This window comes from Oryza sativa, chromosome 2 (genome assembly GCF_034140825.1).
Source record: "Oryza sativa Japonica Group chromosome 2, ASM3414082v1".
NCBI classification, from domain to species: Eukaryota; Viridiplantae; Streptophyta; class Magnoliopsida; order Poales; family Poaceae; genus Oryza; species Oryza sativa.
Window position 1 is genome coordinate 10,711,918 of NC_089036.1, and position 19,524 is coordinate 10,731,441.

At 44.5% G+C, this 19,524-nt stretch overlaps 3 protein-coding genes across 5 annotated transcripts; 1 reads left to right on the forward strand and 2 right to left on the reverse strand.

The window, feature by feature from the left end:
• Positions 1 to 1,666: 1,666 nt before the first annotated feature.
• On the reverse strand, positions 1,667 to 5,133 carry LOC136355411 (uncharacterized). The gene is made up of 2 exons (XM_066307968.1): positions 2,060 to 5,133; positions 1,667 to 1,987 (listed from the first exon to the last, which is right to left on the reverse strand). The coding sequence occupies exon 1, from the start codon at positions 5,085 to 5,087 to the stop codon at positions 3,138 to 3,140; it is 1,950 nt and encodes a 649-aa protein (XP_066164065.1). The 5' UTR covers positions 5,088 to 5,133; the 3' UTR covers positions 1,667 to 1,987; positions 2,060 to 3,137.
• Positions 5,134 to 9,229: 4,096 nt separating this feature from the next.
• On the forward strand, positions 9,230 to 13,965 carry LOC4329033 (protein FAR1-RELATED SEQUENCE 5). Of its 3 annotated transcripts, none has more exons than XM_015772024.3 (8): positions 9,230 to 9,540; positions 9,669 to 9,773; positions 9,908 to 9,988; positions 10,124 to 10,174; positions 10,243 to 10,305; positions 10,408 to 11,112; positions 11,209 to 11,304; positions 11,388 to 13,965. In XM_015772024.3, the coding sequence occupies exons 1-8, from the start codon at positions 9,508 to 9,510 to the stop codon at positions 13,626 to 13,628; spliced, it is 3,375 nt and encodes a 1,124-aa protein (XP_015627510.1). In that variant the 5' UTR covers positions 9,230 to 9,507; the 3' UTR covers positions 13,629 to 13,965. The 3 variants fall into 3 exon arrangements, with proteins under 3 accessions (XP_015627510.1, XP_066164149.1, XP_015627513.1); XM_066308052.1 differs by having other exon boundaries at positions 9,258 to 9,540; positions 9,675 to 9,773; XM_015772027.3 differs by lacking the exon at positions 9,230 to 9,540 and having other exon boundaries at positions 9,703 to 9,773; positions 10,067 to 10,174.
• A 4,009-nt stretch (positions 13,966 to 17,974) lies between these two features.
• Positions 17,975 to 18,638, reverse strand: LOC4329034 (large ribosomal subunit protein eL27x). Its single transcript, XM_015772129.3, has one exon. The coding sequence runs from the start codon at positions 18,584 to 18,586 to the stop codon at positions 18,173 to 18,175; it is 414 nt and encodes a 137-aa protein (XP_015627615.1). The 5' UTR covers positions 18,587 to 18,638; the 3' UTR covers positions 17,975 to 18,172.
• Positions 18,639 to 19,524: the final 886 nt, after the last annotated feature.

A 19,524-nucleotide genomic window follows, 5' to 3' on the forward strand; every position in this document is an offset into this window, starting at 1 on the left:
GTTTTCGTACAAAAACATAAACAAAACTTAAGAAACCTCTGGGCTGAGCAGTACCGTGCGAAACAGGTGCCGTAGGTCGAGGTCCTGCTCCGACGGTAGGCGCGCGAGGCCGTGGTTGTACCGGACCAGCTGGAGGTACGACGTCCACGGCGCTGCGACAGGAGAAGACGCGCATGACCGCACGCATCTTCTCCTGCATCCGGTCGAAGGTCACCCTCTGCTCAACGTCAGTCAAGTGCAAACCTCTGTTCAACCTCACTTGGACTGCGGTGATATCGGCACTGATATCCCGTGCGGCATCAGCCTATGCAAGATGGAAATAAAAAATTCAGTAGTTGTCCTATATTATGCAAGATAAATGAAATAATTGTAAGAACTAATACAAATTCGACGTACCCCCACGAAGTAGTCTCGGTCACGGTGCGTGGGATACGCATCCGTGACAGCGGCAACGTGCGGCTCTGGGGCGTCTGGAGTGAAGGTCACACGCGCACGAGTGCGAGGAAGGTACCAGCGAAGGTAGTCACGGTAGTTCTCCTCCGTGTGTGGGAAGAGCTCGTTGATCACCTCCTCTGTAGCTAACACCCAGTCGTCAACGTACTGCTGTACACGTGGAGCCCAAAGTGCACCTGCTAGCTGTCCCCGTCGAGTCAACCTGTGAAGAGAGGTAAATTATATGGCTCGATGAAGTAAGTATCATAAAAATTTAGAAATGAACAATCCGAACTCACGAGTGGTCGGCAGGGAGGACGGTCGGCTGCACGATGCCCGGAAACACCTACCTAAGTCCGAACTGTCTCATCACACGCTGCGGGCAGTGAGGCTCAACGAAAATGTCGAACACCATCGGCAGGATGGTGAGCCAGTAAGCCTGGTCGCGTGTGCACAAGGACGAAAGTCCTAGCGGTGCTCTCGCAGCGACGGCCTCTTCTGTGTACGGCTCCCAGATAACGTCGCTCGGCTGGAGACGGTCAAACTCGAACACGAAGTCCGGGTAACCTCGTCTCACCTGTACGTGAGCGTAACGACGCTGCAATAAACATGATCGGAATTAGACATGTTATGTGAAGAAAAAAAAGAAGACGACTGATAAACTTATAACGCAGCGAAGTTGCACTAACCCCACGTCGACACCAGTAAGTCCCCATCGTGGGACCGTCCTCTGGCCACTGCGCGCTGCGTCCAACCCCGTAGGGTGCGCTCTCCACCACTGGTCGACCTATGGCAAACCTCTCGGCTGCCCAAAGCTGAAGCAACATAGGGCAGCCAGCGATGATCGCTCCCGCGTCAGTCTTCGTGCACGCCTCACCGAGGGCACGGTACGTGGCTGCTAGCACGGCAGAACCCCAGCTCCACTGCGGCACGTCCTGTGGCTGAGCATCCGCGATGGACCGTGCGTAGTGGACCAGCCGGAAGTCCACAGCGTGCCCGTGGGTGCTAGTGAACATCACCCACCCGAACAACCACAACAGGTACGCCTCAAGGGAGCGTCGGACCGAGTAATCATCAGCATCAGGGTGCAGAAGGTCCGCCTACAATTAAGAATGAAATGTTAGTACAAAACACTCTGTTGATCGCAAATAAGCATGTATGATAATAACAACTTATTTACTTACAGTGAACTGGAGCAACCAAGCCTTGCTAGGCCCGACTGTAGAGTACAGGAGGAAGGGTGTTGGCCGGTCCTAGGTGTGGAAGGTGCATCACCTGCTCGAAGCGCGCAGTGATATCCTCCTTCCACCCAACAACACCGTCCACGGGACCAACTGGTGCTCCCGCCAGCGGTAGCCCGAGCAGGTACGACACGTCCTGCAGTGTCGGAGCCATCTCCCCACAGGGAAGGTGGAACGTGTGCGTCTCAGGTCTCCAGCGGTCTACCAGAGCGGCAAGGAGTGACCGGTCTGCATCCCACCGCTTCGCTGGGTCACGGTCGTCCGCCGCCGCCTCAACAAGCCTACAAAGTGGTAGAAGGCCTGCCGCACGCAACCTGTGTAGAGCAAACTTCAAACATAAGTACAACACAAAGCAAAGTTGAGTTGAAATGTGAACATACGCGTACCAAGGAACGTGACGGGGGTCGACACGCAACCACTCGCGCGACGTGCGTGGACGGAAGGTGCCGAGCTGTGCACCCTCGACTGCTGACAGGAATGAGCTGTGGTTCCTGTCAATCCCACGGTTCAACAGCGCCGGTGTGTCGTACGCCATACATGCATCAAATAGATTGGTCAGAAACATATAAATAATTAGTCAACATAAATAATAAATGTTCATAAGCGAATTACTAACACATATTAAACAAGAGTACAAACAAACAAAAGTGTCACCATACGGAATATTTCTGATTACAACAATAGCTGCAGTTACACGATATGAGTACTTAGTCCGAACACTCATCACGATAACATTATGATACAACACCGAATAGTTCGCAATACTACTAGTACAACAATAGTCGGAGGTACTCATTACAACAACATTCAATTGAAATTACACGATAGAAGTATTTAGTCCGAACACACATCACATCACAACAGCGTTTTATTTCCTAAATCGATAGCATTGTTACACCATGGAATCGCCTGCTGCGCGACGACCTTGGCCTTGCGCGCCTGCTTGTTGTTCCTTCACCATGTGGTCGCCTACCATCACATGCCTGTCCAGATGGACTAGCATCTGCGCCGCTTGGAACTTCTGCATTCTTCGGGCATTTCTTGTAAGTATGGCCGCGCAGATCACACTTGCTGCAGCGTAAAGTCCTCCCACCTGCTTCTGACTCATCCATATCATTTCTGATGCGTCTAGTTTGGCGTCGACCCTTTTTCACCCTTAACTTAGATGGATCTGGAATATAAAAAACTTGGGCACTCAGCGTTGTGTAAGATCCTGAGATCCCGAACCCATATATCTCCTCACTCCATGTATGAAAGATTGCTTCTTTCCTGAAATAATTTGAGACGTACACATTGGGAGATATGCCACAATCACCGGCAGCAGCAAAAACGTGTGAGCAAGGAAGGTGATGAAGCTTCAGCTTCATACAACTGCAGGTACATCCACCATCCGTCTTTAAGACACATTCCTGCACGGCTTGCTTGCGATAGATACCACGCCTGCTCCTATCAACACACATTATTTCATACCGATGCACTTGTGCCTTGAGCAACAACTCTATGTCTCCGTGCCTTTTTGATTTTATCTTCCATGTACTTTGTCACTACGTTGCCAAACACTATGTTGTTATCGGCCATGGACGGACCAATTTTCTTGTATCGATCCCTAAAGTACGCTTGCGTGCCGTGAAGGATGAATTCAACAATAGCAACCAATGGAAGTACCTGAACTCCTCGCATTACCCAGTTGTACACCTCTGCCAAATTGGTTGTCATTATGCCATACCGAGATCCATCGGTGTCGAACAATAGAGACCACTTCTCCTTAGGATCATTCTCAATCCACTGAGTGAAATTTCTGATGGACGACCCTGACCTCCTTCTCATTGTTGGTGGGTCATCATGTAATGCACCAAGAGGTATGGGAGGCTCGTCACCTTCAACTTGTGGTCTGCGAGATTGCTCATCTGTTTGCTTCGTTGTCAACTCATCCAACTTGTCCCACAACTCATTAAATTTCTTCTCTTGGTTCTGTGCACAGAGCCTCTTAAAGAGCTCCATAAGATGCTTGTTCTTGAATTGCTTGTAGAAATTTGCACCCATGTGACGCATGCACCACCGACTCCGAACATCAAGCCACTTAGCTGGAAGTCCCTTCTCATCCCAACCGTTCTGCAAGTAGTCAATAGCCCGCAACATACCCGCATGACGATCATGTATAAGGCAAACGTTGGGCCTCATACGCATCACTGCAATGTGCACTCTCTCTAGGAACCAGTACCAGCTTTCAGTGTTCTCACTCTCTACAAATGCAAAAGCCATAGGTAGAACCTGGTTGTTCCCATCACACCCAATTGCTGTCAATATCTGACCTCGGTATTTACCTGTCATAAAAGTTCTATCTATGCATAGAACAGGTCGACAATGCACAAAAGCATTGATGCAAGCACCCAATGAGAAAAAGGCTCTTTGCAGCACACTCTTTGTTCGATCATCAACCGATGTAAATGTATGTAGGTCATAGTAAGTATTATTATTCCTCTGGGCAATGGTGGCTAACAAACGAGGCAAATTATCATAAGAAGCTTCAAATGTGCCATACCTCATCTCAATAATCTTTTGTTTGGCTCTCCAGGCCTTTGCATAGCTTATGGTGTACTTGAATTTGTTCTCGATGTGCCTAATAATTGATTTTGGTTCAAAGCCAATGTTACCAACAACACTGCTGTACATCTCACTTGCCACAAAAGCTGAAGTGATGTTTCGGTGATACTTCTCCACCCCTTGTAAGTAGCACTTATGCTCGGTCACAATGCTAACTTTCCAATAATCATTCCATTTACCCTTATATGCATGGACACGCCACGGACAATCTTCCTTCATGCACCTCACTTCATACACATAATTTGTTGACTTGACCACCCTAAACTCTCTCTGCAAGGAAACTGCCCAATGCTTCACCGCCTCCTTCATCTCATCCTTATGAGCATACCTTGCACCCTCAATTACCTCATTCTCCTTATACTCCCAGGGTACATGATCACCCTCTGATATAACAAGTCCAGAGAAGTCCTCATTTGCCCAATCAGTGGCCATTACATCACCTTCCTCATCGGATGATGCGTCGTCGTCCGCTTCCTCATTATCCGAATCTTCCCTCTCCATTTCATCAACAATTATACCGACTCTCTCCCCCTCATCCGCCATGCCCATGGCCTGCTCCTCCCTTGGTTGATTTTCCTCATTTTGCATCGATGGTCCAACAACATCCCTTGCATTGATAGGACCCTCTACATCTTCGGTTTGCATTGAAACATTTATATCTTTCTCTTGTACCGACACAAATATAACGAGGGGCCATGACCGTTCAAAAGCCATTTCCACATACCGTCTCCAAGCAGCAGTGCTGTCCATCGGCATTAGTTCCCAAAAATAACCTTCTGTTGCACGACTCACTACAACTGATACTGACATTGTGTAGACTTCTTGGTCTATTCTAAATCCTCTCAACAACCAACTATAAATTGACTGAAATGTTTTCTCCGCAGGCCTATCGATGCCCTTAGATGTCATTACAAAATCTGACAGATCAACACCATCTGGACCAAATCTAATATTTCCTTCACCGTGAACTATCTGAAATGTGACCTTATTTGACATTGTGCCTGATGAAAACAATAACTGCGTTAACCTCGCATTTCTGTACTACGCCCTAAGTTACATTCTCTACAATATTGTTCTCCAAAATTCTAAAAGTAGGTTACATTCTCCAGATCAAACTAAACTACATCTTACAATTAACACTACTGTCTATGTCTCAATTCATACAATTATATTCTATGCTCTGGATCTACACATATGTGCTGTGTGCTACAGATATGCTAAAATATATGGAACTAAAACTAAAACGCAACATATATACTCAAACATAACATATTAGTACAAATGCAAAAGATGTATGGGAGCAAACCTGTGATGAAGTGAGCGAACCAGCAGGGCTTCGCCGCTCCCCTTCTGCTGCCCTCTCCTCTCTCTCTCTTTCGTTTTTTTTGGATTTTTAGTGAATATAATGAAATTTCAGAGAGGGGAGACTGGGCTTTATAGGGGGAGGCAAAAATCGCCCTCCCCCAGGGCGGCAAGGGGGCCGCCTGCAAAATTCCATGCCCCCTCGCCGCCCATTTGCAGGCGGCCCCCCGCACAGTACAAAATCGCCCTAGCGGAGGGCGGCAAGGGGGCCGCCTGCAAAATTCCATGCCCCCTCGCCGCCCATTTGCAGGCGGCCCCCCGCACAGTACAAAATCGCCCTAGCGGAGGGCGGCAAGGGGGCCGCCTGCAAATTTCGTTGACGGCCGTCGCCCGAAAGCGAACGGCCGTCTGCCACGTCATTTTCGCCGCCCTCTGGGATGGCGATTTTTAAAAATCGCCCTCCCAGAGAGCGGTAGGCGACTACTTCCGTCAATTTTCAAAATGGAAAATTATTTTTGTAAAACTTTTAATAAAAAAAATTAAAAATAAAAAAAATTCCAGTTGCTGCTAGGTTTGATGCGGAGTGGAAAAATGGAACGACAGGATTGGAATCTTCTTTCATTCGCCAGCTACTCACAATGCTCTTTGCAGGCAGAATTGGTGGCGCTCCAGTTAGCTATGGAGGCGGCCAAATTTTTGAATTTTGCAATTTGCAGGGATTATCTTCCTCACTGACAACGGGACGAATCACTACTTAAAAAACTATTTTTCCATACGGTCAAATTGATTTTTCCATACGGAGGTTTCCCCCGTCTAGAGCCATGCATCTGGAAAAATAAATATTTTCGCGTGCGGACGACCCAACCGCACGGGATAATTATTTTTCTGTGCGGTCGGGTTAAGTGGACCGCACGGGATAATCGATTATCACGTGCAGTCAAATAATGCCGCCCGCACGGAACCAAAAATACCAAAAATAAAAAAAAAATCGAAAATCGCCGCCCACCCGCATCCGGCCGTCGCCACCGCAAGCTCATCGGCGACGGATCCGCTTCTACTACGCCCACCGTCAACGGATCCGTCTCCCCCGAGCCCGTCAACGTTGTCGCGAGCTCGCCGAGGTCAGCCATACGTCGAGGTCGTCGTCATCGAGGCGGGCCTCCCGAGGCAGCGGCGAGGGCGAGCAGCCGCTGAGCCAAGCTACCGCCGCGCCTCTCGAGGTAGCAGCGACGAACGGCGGGGATGGCTTGCGGTGGTGGTGGGCGGTATCGTCGAGGCCATTGACTCTATGGATCCGCTTCTTTGTCGCCTCGCCCGGCCGTCGCCTCACCCGGCCACCGCCTCGCCCGCTCGCCGCCGCGCCCAGCTGTCGCCGCGACCAGCCGCCGCCTCGCCCGCTCGCCGCACCGGTCTGCCGCCTAGCTCCGTTTGTCGCCTCGCCGGCCTGACAGAGGGGAAGGGGAGGAGGAGAGGGGGAGGAGGAGTGGAAGGTGTGGAGGGAGTTGACTGGGGAAGAGATAAGGTAGAGAAAGGAAGAGATAAAGTAGAGAGAGAGGGGGTAGTTTAGAGATAATAGGGGATAAAGTAAGAGAGAGAGGATGTGAAAATTTTGAAGTGGATGGGTGGGAAGGAGGGAGGTATTTTCCTGTGCGGTCCACTTAAAAAGCTTGTACGGAAAAATCGATTTTGTCGTGCGGTCCACTTAAATCGACCGCATGAGATAATGATGATTATCCCGTGCGGTCAGATTAGGAGGCCCGCCTGAGAAAATCGATTTTCCTGTGCGGGTGACAGCCCCGCGCCGGTCCCCTTATTTTTCCGTGCTGTTCCACTTACGAACCGCTTGGAAACAAAAGGGGTGGCGTACAGGAAAATCTATCATGTAGTAGTGAATGCAGACACAGCCAAGAAGAGAAACTTTGGTCCTGTTTCGTTCCCAAAACTTTTTTCCAAAAACATCACATCGAATCTTTGAACACATGCATGGAGTATTAAATATAGATAAATTTGAAAACTAATTACACAGTTAGTGGGGAAATCACGAGACGAATCTTTTGAGTCTAATTAATTCATGATTAGCCGTAAGTGCTATAGTAACCCACATGTACTAATGACAGATTAATTAGGCTCAAAAGATTCGTCTCGCGGTTTCCAGGCGAGTTATGAAATTAGTTTTTTCATTCATGTCCGAAAATCCCTTCCGACATCTGGTCAAACGTCTGATGTGACACCTAAAAATTCTCTTTTAGCGAACTAAACAGGCCCATTTGATGAGGATCCAGGCCATTGGAGTCAAACAAATATTCTAGAAGGTTCCATGGAGGTCATGTGGATTCCAAGGGAGATCAATAGGGTGGCAGACAAGCTAGTTAAGTAAAATCTTATCAGCCGCCCATACCTCTTCATGATCGACACAACATATCTCACATCACTTATCCTAATAGAAGTTGTCATGCAAGAAATCTTAGATATTATTTCTCTACTGCAATCTATATCATCCATCATGTACTCTGTTTCTGAATAACCAAAGTTGTTCCTGAATATTTTTTTTAATAAAAAAGAGCTGGATTTTTAATACGAGCAACAACCTGCACGGATCTTGAAGCGATCACGGCCGTCCAACCTGGCCCAAGGGTTGGCCATCATCATTCCTAACAGGCCGAAATAGACCCGCCGTCAGCGAAAACCGGAGAAAATATGGTTTAAACTATTAAGCATGGTGAACACTTAAGGAGTTGACATGTCTGGTAACGGGGATTAAGAACGCCATGCATACGGGGGGTGCTGATACGCGATCAGCCGCGCGCGCGGTCAGTCACCCCCCCCCCCCCCAGCTACTGTATACATCTTATGTATATACGTCTTATGTATATACGTATGTATATACTATATATATATATATAATATATATATATATATATATATATATACGAATATATTTTAATGCATAAAGAATATATACACACATACACAAAGTTTGTATACGTACTAAAAAATAAAAAAAATAGAAAATACATAACGTATAGAAAGTTTGTATACGCGTATATAAACTTTGTATACACGTATAAAAAGTTTGTATACATGTATAGAAAGTTTGTATACGCCTATAGAAAGTTTGTATACACCTATAGAAAGTTTATATGCGTGTATAAAAAGTTTATATGCGCATATAGAAAGTTTGTATATGCGTATAGAAAGTTTGTATGCGCGTATAGAAAGTTCTATACGTACGAATACAAACTTGGTATATATACGAATACAAACTTTATATTTATACATCTTAAAAAAAGAAAAAACCAAAAGAAGATAAACTGGGAAAAAACAAACCGACCAGAAAAAACCAGAGAAAAAAATCCAAACAGAAAAATAAAAACCGGAGAAAAAAACAAAACAAACAGAAACGAAAAAAAAGGAAAAAACGAAAAACTCGCTCGCGGCGCGTCGCCGCCCCCTCTCATCTCCAGTCGCGCGGGGAGGGAGGCGCGCGACTGATCGCCCAATAGCATTCTCGCATGCGGACTCGACGTAAAGTTGAGGAAAGGCCGGTGGACTTATTTCGGCCGCAGATGGCAACGGCCCACGAAGCACAAGCGGCCCGGCCCATCCACCGACCAAGCCAGATGTATGGGCTTGTTTCTCACGAAAAAAACAAAAGAAGAGAAAGGAAAAAAGAAAAAAGAAAAAACTCTCCTGTCCCCCCGGCAGCCGCGGCCGCTGTTCCCTTCTCGATGCCCTAGCATCCTCGCCGCCGGGAACCGCGAACCCTAGCCCTCTCCTCCGCCCTTCTCCGGGAAGGGAATCGATTCATCTCCGCCCTCCCTACCCGCTGCTGCCTCCTCACGCGGCGGCGCAATCTCCGTCACCGGCGGCGGCGGCGGCGGCGGGAGGTGGGGTGTCCACGAACGAACGCCGTGCGGGCTATGGAGTGATGATGCCTTCTTCTCCTCCCGACATGTATGAGGTACGGTCGAAGACGCGCGCAACTCGCGATTTCCACTCTGTTCTCCGCAACTTCCCGTGCGAGGTAGTAGATGCTGTGCTGTGAGGGGGGTTTTTGATTGATTTCGTCTCCTCCCAAATCCAATCCAGAAACAGGCACTTGTTCATGGTGGAGATGATGAGCTGCTGGCACGGGCCGGCCCTCCTCCCATGGAGGACGTGCTGATGCACATCCTTCCAGTTGATTCCGAACAGGTGAGATCGCTATCACATATATATAGCCAATGTATGTACCCTCGCCATTGCATCTTTTGCAGAGAATTGCAGAGAATTGGAATCGGTTAAGTGCTTTCGGTGAAATTGACCTTTTTAAGAGATCTGTTCTCCAGGTTTTTGCTCGTGTAAACAATCTGGGGAATGAAATTTCTCCTGTACAAGCCTGGTGCCAACCAGAGCTGCGCGGCGAAAAGGTTTAACTTGAACATTATCTGTTTACCTACCGCGTTCATCCATCAGACAATGACATACATAAATTTGGCAAAATGCAGCTATAGGTAGTAACAAAGACTTGGCTAATTGCTTTGTCTCACATACATGTATTACAGACCAGTAACAATGATGGGCAAACGGTGATAACTCCAGTCGAGTTGATCAAGGTATTTAGAATCACTTTGACTTTTTAGAATCACTTTGTGCCTGGCATTAACTGCGAAACGAAATGCAGAAACCTGTTGAGAAGCAAGTGATAACAGAAGGAAGACTGCAGCTCGCTGGTGATGGCTATCAGGTATGAAAACCAGACAATGCTTATGGAGAGGTTTAATATGGACATTTGAATATGGCAGTGAATAGCTACCTTAACAAGAAATATTCAATTGCATGCGTGCAGCTGCTATCTTCAAATGGCATAGACAAAACTGCAGAACAACTATACGTGGATCAATTAGGGAGACAAACCAACTCAATGGACCAATCACTGCAGCATACTGATGGACAAAACCAATCACATGATAATATGGAAAGCAATGAAGTGTCAAGCGATGATAGAAACAGTGATGGCGATTCTGACAGAAGCCTAGGAAATGAATCAGATAAAGGGCTTGGAGCACACTATAGTCCTAGTTTAATGGAATTGGATAATGCAAGACCACCAGAACTTGGAATGAAATTTGCAACACTTGAAGATGCACAGAGATTCTATGAGACACATGCTCTTAAAACTGGCTTTGTTGCAAAGCGGGGGACGAACTACAGGAGAAAAAAGTTTACCATAGAGTGCCACAAGACTGGCACATCAAAGCTAACTCCGAACCCACAGAGGAAGAGGAAGAAAAATATTATAGAGAGGACTCAATGCCAGGCAAAGGTGGTAGTGAAGCTCAATAAGGGACAATGGGAGTATGCAGCAGTCCGGAATGAACACAACCATCCATTGTGTCCTAGCTATTCGCTTAGATTCTCAAAGCGCAAACGCAGGCGAAATCCTCCAAGCCAGAAACAGCTGGATGTTCAGAGAAATAGTGACCAACTGACACAGGCAGATAATCTTGAGGAACGGTTGTCGCAACCTCTTATTTCAGCTGATTCAAATGAAGTAAGCTTGCTAACAAAGGTTCCCCAGATATTTTTGTTTTGTATACATGTGATGGAAGTGATTTTTTAATGATCTGTTATCCTGGTTGTACCTCAGGTAAACAACAAAAGGATGCCTAGACATGCAGAGATTAGTATATCTACTGTAGAGAAGGAACCTGTTGACAAACTACAGCGAGCTGGTGATTATCAGGTATGAAAAGGTGAAATCTAACAAGAGTACCAATAATAAGGTATCAAATAGTAGCTTAACGTAAGTTATTCTCTTGCATGCAGGAGCAATCTTCAAATGGCATAGACAAAAATACAGAACGACCAATTGTAGATAAATTGGGAGACCAAACAAGCTCGATAGACCATTCACTTCAGCATACTGAAGAGCATAACAGATCACATGATAATGTGGAAAGCAGTGAAGCGCCAAGCGAGGATACAAGCAGTGAAAGCAATTCAGACAGCAGCTCAGGTGATGAGTCGGATAAGGAGCTTGGGAAGTACTTCTATCCTAGTTTCGACGAACTGAAGAATTCAAGACCACCAGAACCCGGAATGAAATTTCCATCCCTTCAAGCCGCACAAAGATTCTATTACGCACATGCTCTCCTTACTGGTTTTGTAGGAAAGAGGGGAACCAACTACAAGAGAAAGAAGTTTCACTTAGAATGCAACAAGAGTGGCAAAATGAAGTTAACGAAGTCATCTGAAAACCCAATGAAGAAGAGGAGAAGCAATCTTGTAGAGAAGACACAATGCAAGGCAAGGGTGATAGTGAAACTCGATAAGGGAGAATGGGAGTTCACAGCAGTTCGCCATGAGCACAATCATCCGTTATGCCCAAGCCCTTTGCTTGCAAGATTCATAGTAGACCACAAACAAATGTCAACTGGAGAGAAGTCATTTTTAAGAGTTCTGCAACAAAATAGGGTACCTCCTAAGAAAATTATGAAGATTTTCAGGAAACTAAGAGTTTGTTTCGGAGACATACCATTTGAAAATAAAGATGAGCACAACATAGCACAGACAGAACATAGAAAAGCAAACTCAGATGTTGAAAGCGCATTGAAGCACTTCACAGAATTGCAGATTCAAAACCCAGAATTTCTGTACGTAATGCAAAAAGATGAGGACAACACAGTTACAAGCATCTTCTGGACTGATGCAAGATTGAGGATCGAGTATGATATTTTCGGAGATCTCATTATGTTTGATGCTGCCTATAGCACTGATATGTATAACATGCCTTTTGTGCCTATTATTGGAATAAATAGCCACGCGACACCCTTCCTGTTAGGATGTGCTTTGTTAAAAGATGAGAAAGTAGAAACCTTCGAATGGATGTTGCGTACATTTTTGCAAGTGATGGGAGGAAAAATGCCAAGAGCGGTCATAACAAACCAGGACACATCAATGGAGAAGGCATTTGCAGAACTCATGCCGCATGTAAGGCTTAGGTTTTGCAAGCGGCATGTTATGAGCAAAGCTCAGGAAAAGCTTGGAGACTTCATGACAGCAAGAGGTAACATAAATACAGATCTACATAACTTAGTAGGCAACTCGCTGGTAGAAACAGAATTTGAAGAAGGATGGGTTGAGCTTATTGAGAGATACAATGCAAGTGAAAACCAACACCTGCAACTCATGTGGCAAACAAGAAAAAGTTGGGCACCTGTCTATTTTAGAGAAGATCTCTACCCATTTATTGACTCAGTTGGTTCCAACGAGGGAATAAACTCATTATTTAAAGGTAATATGCTTCCAAAGGACACAATAGATAAGTTCATTGGGCAATTTAAGGAGATACAAGAGAATATAGCAAAAGTTCATGAAGAAGATAGATTTCAGTCAGGAGCTGACCTTAAATACATCTCAATGCAACCAATAGAACAACATGCAGCACATATTTACACAAGGGAAATATTTCTGAAAGTACAGGAAGAACTACTACATTCTACTGCATTCAACGTGCAGGAGATACAAATAGGGACAGTGTACAGACTTGAAAAGGTCTTCAACTATGAGAACCCAGAGTTTGATAGAAATTATTTTGAAGTGCTTGCTGAACCTGGCATCAATGCATTCAAGTGCCAATGTGCAAAATTTACAAGGGATGGAATACCTTGCTGCCACATATTCAGACTTTTCACTCAGTTTGGAATCAATGAAATACCAGAGCAGTACATAATGCCCAGATGGACTAAAAAATTCAGAGAGGAGCAGCTAAAACAGAACAAGGAAAAATTATTTGACAAGCATGGTATAAAGGATTCAGAAAATACATTGAGATATGCAATGCTAATGAGTAAAGCGGCTGAAATTTGCCCGAAAATTTGCCATGATGAAGCAAAATGCAGCATATTCATGCAGGAACTAGACAAGATTCAAGAGAAGTTGATAACGGAGAGCAGAGAAAATGCACAGAATGATAACCCATGTCGTGAACAAGGGGCCTTGCAACAGGAGCATCGTGGGAGCAGTAGCAATACAGAGCAAGAGCAACAGCATACAGGTGGCTTGTAAGGCACAGTGATGCTTGGTCCAAAATGTGCAGTGGGTCAGTAGAGCATTACGGGAGTGAGCCAATTGATCTCTTTGTGCGGGTTCTGGTCTTCTGGAGGAGACTATTTTGTCCAGGAAGTAGAATGGTTAGTATAGTTAGTTTAGCTGAAGTTAGTTGTGGTAAACTTGTCTGTTAGGAAAGTGTTGGTCGAGAGCAGGAAGACGTGTAAAGATGCATTGTATCTATTAGCTCTCCTGTCTAAACATGCATCTTGGTTCGCGGCAGTATGGGAAGCTGATAGTTAATTGACATCTGTGTTCGCCAATTTTGCAGGTATGCCTTCTTTTTTTGTCTGCCTTTGTTGGTTTCAAAATGATTTAGTGTGTATTTGTTGCAATGCCATTTCGTTGAATCGCCTGTAATATGTTTCATAGGTTTTGATGTAGTATGTTCCGTGCGCTTTGGTCTTGATTGTATGATCTTTGTTTCTTATACTGTTTATGGGTAAATAGGGAGATGTATATTGTTCTGTTTGTGTTAGCATGTAAAATTTCATATCATTAAATTGTTCTCGTCTTTTCTCAAAAAAAAGTCATCTTCTGTTTTGAAAAGATAATGCGATTCAAGTTTTTTTTGCCATTTTGTGCCATGCCCCCCGCGGGCGTCATGTAGACTAGCTTAAACTTGCTGTAAACGATTCATCTTTCTGCATATTGAAGAATTATAGGTCTTACTTTTTCAGTAACAAGCTATCCGTTGATTTGCTTCTTAATTATAAGTTGATGCAAACTTGGTTTGTTAGCTTTCAAATCCTCTGCTTACTACCGTATTTTTGTTGATGCAATTTCTAATGATAAATAAGCTTTCGAGTCCCTTCCTTTAATAGTTTGAAAGTAATCTCAAATTTTAGCTTCCAAAAATTCTCTTTCCGAATCATTTTCACAGTTTTATTAACCCGGGCTGTTCTTTGTTGTTGCACCAAATTTGCAAGTCTAGTTTGAGGAATTATTATTTTTATAGGTAAATTGGAACCATGCCATTATAATTTTGCAAAGTTTGAGATATGTCATCAGTATCTCAATGACATGGAGGACCCACGTGAGTCAATGACATGTAGGTCAGGATGGCATATCTCAAATTTTATAAAATTATAATGGCATGTAGGTCAGGATGGCATATCTCAAATTTTACAAAATTATAATGGCATGGTTCCAATTTTCCCTATTTTGATATAAGGGCAAATCTTTTCCTGCAACATCAAAGCAATCCACATTCCACGCTGAATACGTATGGAACAAGTGACTGTCATTGTAAATAGGCGTGTGTCGAATTGCCAGGTTGACAAGAAAATTACTTGTAAATCTTTGTACCTTTTTATTTGACGATATTTATTATGAATGAGGAAGAATATTAACGGTGAATTTCAGGGATGATATGCTTGTTCACATTGCATATTTTTTCCACGCAAAGTATGCATTTTTTTTCCCTCACAAGTCATAATACTGATGGATCCTCTTGGCGTTAAATGTTCCCTTTGTCTTGTTTAAGATTAAAATTGGATGAAGAGGCGTAGACCTTGGATTCAAGACTCAACGGCCTGTTTTGGTTAGAAGTTTTTAGGAGGGATTGAGAGTTTAGAAGGATGAGGCTATTAAGTGTTTTATTTGGTTGAGAGACATGGGAGTTTTGGTAGGATGGGAATGGGGAATTGTGGAAGGAACTCCCTCCTTTTCAATACCTGGGTAGGGGCAGATAATTGGGAGGGAATTTCTCCTTTACTTTGTCTAAGCAAATCTCATCCATCCGTTTTTATTAATGATCTAATCTCCAACTAAACTCCGTATCAATTTTCATCGCCTCTACCAAACAAGATATTGGGATTAAAAATCAAATTCTCATCTTAATCTCATCATCAATTCCCTCGTGTAAACTCTCAATCCCCTTCTCTGAAGTGGAGTTCAGAAAGGACCAAGAAGCTAGATCTATGAAAGGACCACAACAAGTGGCGAAAAGAGTTCCTCTTTTGAACTCAATATCACTAAAATCAACTCATTCAACTACGTGATAGCAGTATGCAATATAGGATGGCTTCCTGCCTCTACTGATACCAGCGCTGTCGGATCCCAAAACTAACGATTCAGAAACCGACATATTTAACTGTATCAAGCCCTGGATCAGTAGGTTGATACAGGTTCAATAATCTGGATCTTCATTGCATACATTTGGTCAAGGCTCCAAAGGAGATATCTTTATATATAAAATAATAGGACATTTACAAGTTTGTGGCTAACTATTACAGCAGAAGCTATACGATGACCCAACTCTATCGTTTTACTATAGAACTAAACCGTCTAACTATACTAGACTTGAAGACTAGGTTTAAAGGGAACTAACTTATGTGATTGAACTCCCAGCTTTGGCAAAAACTCCAAATAGACTCTGAAAAAAGGGGTTGAAGCAAGGGTGAGTACATGCCAATCACCCCGGCCGCCTGCAGGCTCAGTTTGGGGAGAATCGGTAATCAACTTCAGAGAATCTAGAGAAGCTACTAACCCAGCTTTTAGCTATAGTTCATTTTCTAGATTCTACAACTACAAAATCTCATAATCAACTACAAAATCTCATAATAGAGTGACAATCTTACAGTTTAAATGGATAGAAACTCCCTAAACAAGCCTTAGCTTGGTCCACAACAAGGTGAGAATGATGAGGCATACCGACATTTAGGCTAACCTCACCTTCCACGCACTAAAACGGAGTAATGCTTCTTTTGCAAAAGACGCACCGTTTATCAATTTAAAAAACGTGCACAACACGAGCGAAGTGAGTTGAAAAAGGTAGGGGGAGAAACCCATTAGATTAAGGCCATTGAACGGTCGGATGCAAGGGAGTGAGTACCACCGCTGCCTTGCAACACGCAAGTTGGTTATTTAGATGATTCGTCTTCAAGAATCCTTGAGATAGGAAGGATACGCTCCGAAGTTTGGAGCTCAGATGAACAAAGCGCATTGCACAAATGATGTACGAAGGATGCTTCACAGGGCTGGTGTCCATCATGCAAAGCATTCATCGAGCTGATAGAGTGATAGTTGAGAATCGGCGTTCTGGGAAACAATTCTAAAAGACAGCTCTACACATACCGAAACACAACTAGTACAACACAAAGCAAAACAAAATAACACAACAGCATCAGGCAATACATAAACAGGAAAAGAAGGATCGAAATCCGGGCAAACAGTTACTCTCATCTCATCAAGATAACAATACCCTATTGGCATCAGTTCTATCAGACCCCGAAGATTTTATGCGATGCAAGAAAAGAAGAAACGCAATACCACGACATGACTGAGTGCCAATATCATAGCGTGATGTGGTACCGTGAGGAGAAGAAATGATCCCATCAGAACTCATGGAATCAATTAAATTTTCTAGGTATATGACATTCTGAACAAATCGAGGCATCTTTGTTCAAAATAGAACATTTTCAAAAAGGCAAGCTGAACGTTAGGTGATATAAATAACTTTCCCAAAGCATCTTCTCTAGCTTACACAACAGAAAGCAATGAGCATCTATGTAAAAATTATAATCACTCATAACCGCATACAAGCAAAATACTGAAACTGTCCATTGGAACATCACCTAACATTTACCAATGTATTGTCACCAAAATCAAAATAGAATCATCAACCATGCCATTATCCCCATGATATAACTCAATCAGATTGTACAAATTTAGGCGCAGACTTGTCACAAAGCATTGTTAGCCAGAACAACTGTAGTCTAAAAAAACATAAACAGCCAAACCACAATCCCACAATACTTGATGCAAAACATCCAGACCTACCACTAAACTGTCTAAGCTCAACACTGAAGTAGGATAGGACAATTACACTTTTTTTAATCTATCTAAGATTTCTACAAGGATCATAGTGCAGCCACTGATTGCAACAACTAAAAGAATGAAATAAGTTACTTATAGACGTCCTATTTCATTACTTTGCATTCGGATTCAAATCCAACAATGCAAACAAATAAGCAGCTAGCCAATTGAACCTTAATACTTGAAGCATAACATAAACAGCTAACATACATAACAGTGCATAGCCAACCATGTAATCCATCCAACCAAAGAAACCAAGTGCTACCAATCACCTTGCACACCATGAAACAAACAAATCGATACCTAAACACTAATCAGGCAACCTATCGCAAGTTGCACTACCATTACCAAAGAATTGCCTAAGATTACAGTTGCTAAATTTTGATAGCCATGCGAGTTAGTAGACCTAATTAAGTTGCAAATCATGTCCGCAAAACACTGTTGGGCACATCGCAATGAATCACCGCTGGAAATGGAGGAACATGGAAAACAAATCGCATCTGAAGCAGTGTAATTCCCAAACAAAACTTCAACCAGATCTATCCTTGGCATGACTTCATAACACATGAGCATCATCATGTCTTAATTTTAAACTCAATACTAACAACCAAGTCTTCATGGACACAGATACCAAAAAAAGCAGATATAGATTAACGGATGATAGCAAGAACAAGAAGGCGCGCCTAGAAGCGGAGCTTGGTGAAGAACCACCTGTTCTTGCCGGTCTTGAACCTCTCCTCGAGGCGAGCCTTGGCGGCCTTGCAGGCGGCCACCTTCTTGTCGCGGGTGGCGAGGGCGTCGGGTCCCCCGGAGGCCACGTCCTTGAAGTCGACGTCGAGGGTGTAGCGGGTGGGCATGATGTGGGTGAAGTTGACGAGCTTGAGGAAGCACTTGACCCTCGACTTCTTCGCCGTCTTCTTCGCCGAGTCCTTGCGGATCACCTTCTTCGGGTACTTGGCGAGGCCGGCGACGAGGCAGTGGCCGTAGGGGCGGTCACGGGTGCCCTCCTCGAACACGCGCACGATCACCGCCTTCCGCCCCGCGTACCGCCCCTGCAGCAGGATCACCGCCTTCCCCGGCTTCAGGAACTTCACCATCGCGGCGGCTTGGTACGGATCTCCTTCTCCTTCGCCGGTGTGGTTGGTCGCCGCCGCCGCCGCCGCCGCCGAGCTCACCTCTGCTGCTGCTGCGCCGCCGCCGGATGGTGTTAGGGTTCGCGGAGAGGGGAGGGTTTTATAGTCGGGATGCGGCGAGGCTAGGGTTTGAGGTGGGGAACGAATGGCGGATTTGCCCCTGGGTTGCGGATCGTTGGATGTGAATCGGACGGGTGTTTCCTGGGTAAGTTGGTGGTGGGGCCGAGGTGGCAGTGGGAGATTGAAGGGCGAGTGGAGGGGGTAAAATGGGGAAGGTTGAGCGGGTGCGCTGAGATGGGCTTTGGGCGGAGAAATAGGCCCAATAAGACCCATATAGGCCGACCTATCGGTCTGGCCCACTTGTCGGACGGACGGCCTTTCGGCGCCTGTTAGCAAAGCAGCAGTGGTTATGTACAGATTATTTGAAAGAGTACTGCTATATATACGACTCAGGTGGTGATTGAATCTTCTAAAGATGAAGTTGAAGATTAAGTGTTTTACGCAAAATGAGGTGGTAATAATGTGTGTTTAATTGAGTTTTAATTACTACAAACTTGAAAAATGGATTAATCTGATATTTTATAACAACTTTCATATAGAAAGTTTTCGCACGAAACGCACCGTTTAGCAGTTTGAAATGCGTACCGCGAAAATCCAAAACTTCATCTAGTCTTTGTAGAGGAAACGAATGTGGCCTCAATTGTACAACTCATATATATAACTAGATATATGCAACGATAGATTAATCGAAGGAGAGCATGTTCATATGCACTGCAACCTTTTACAGCCGTCGATCAAATTCAGTCGGATAGTTGGGTCATATGCATAGCAATTTCCTATTTGAAATTAGCATGGCATGTTTAGATAAGTACTAGGAGTATTTGTTTTCTGAATGGCAGATG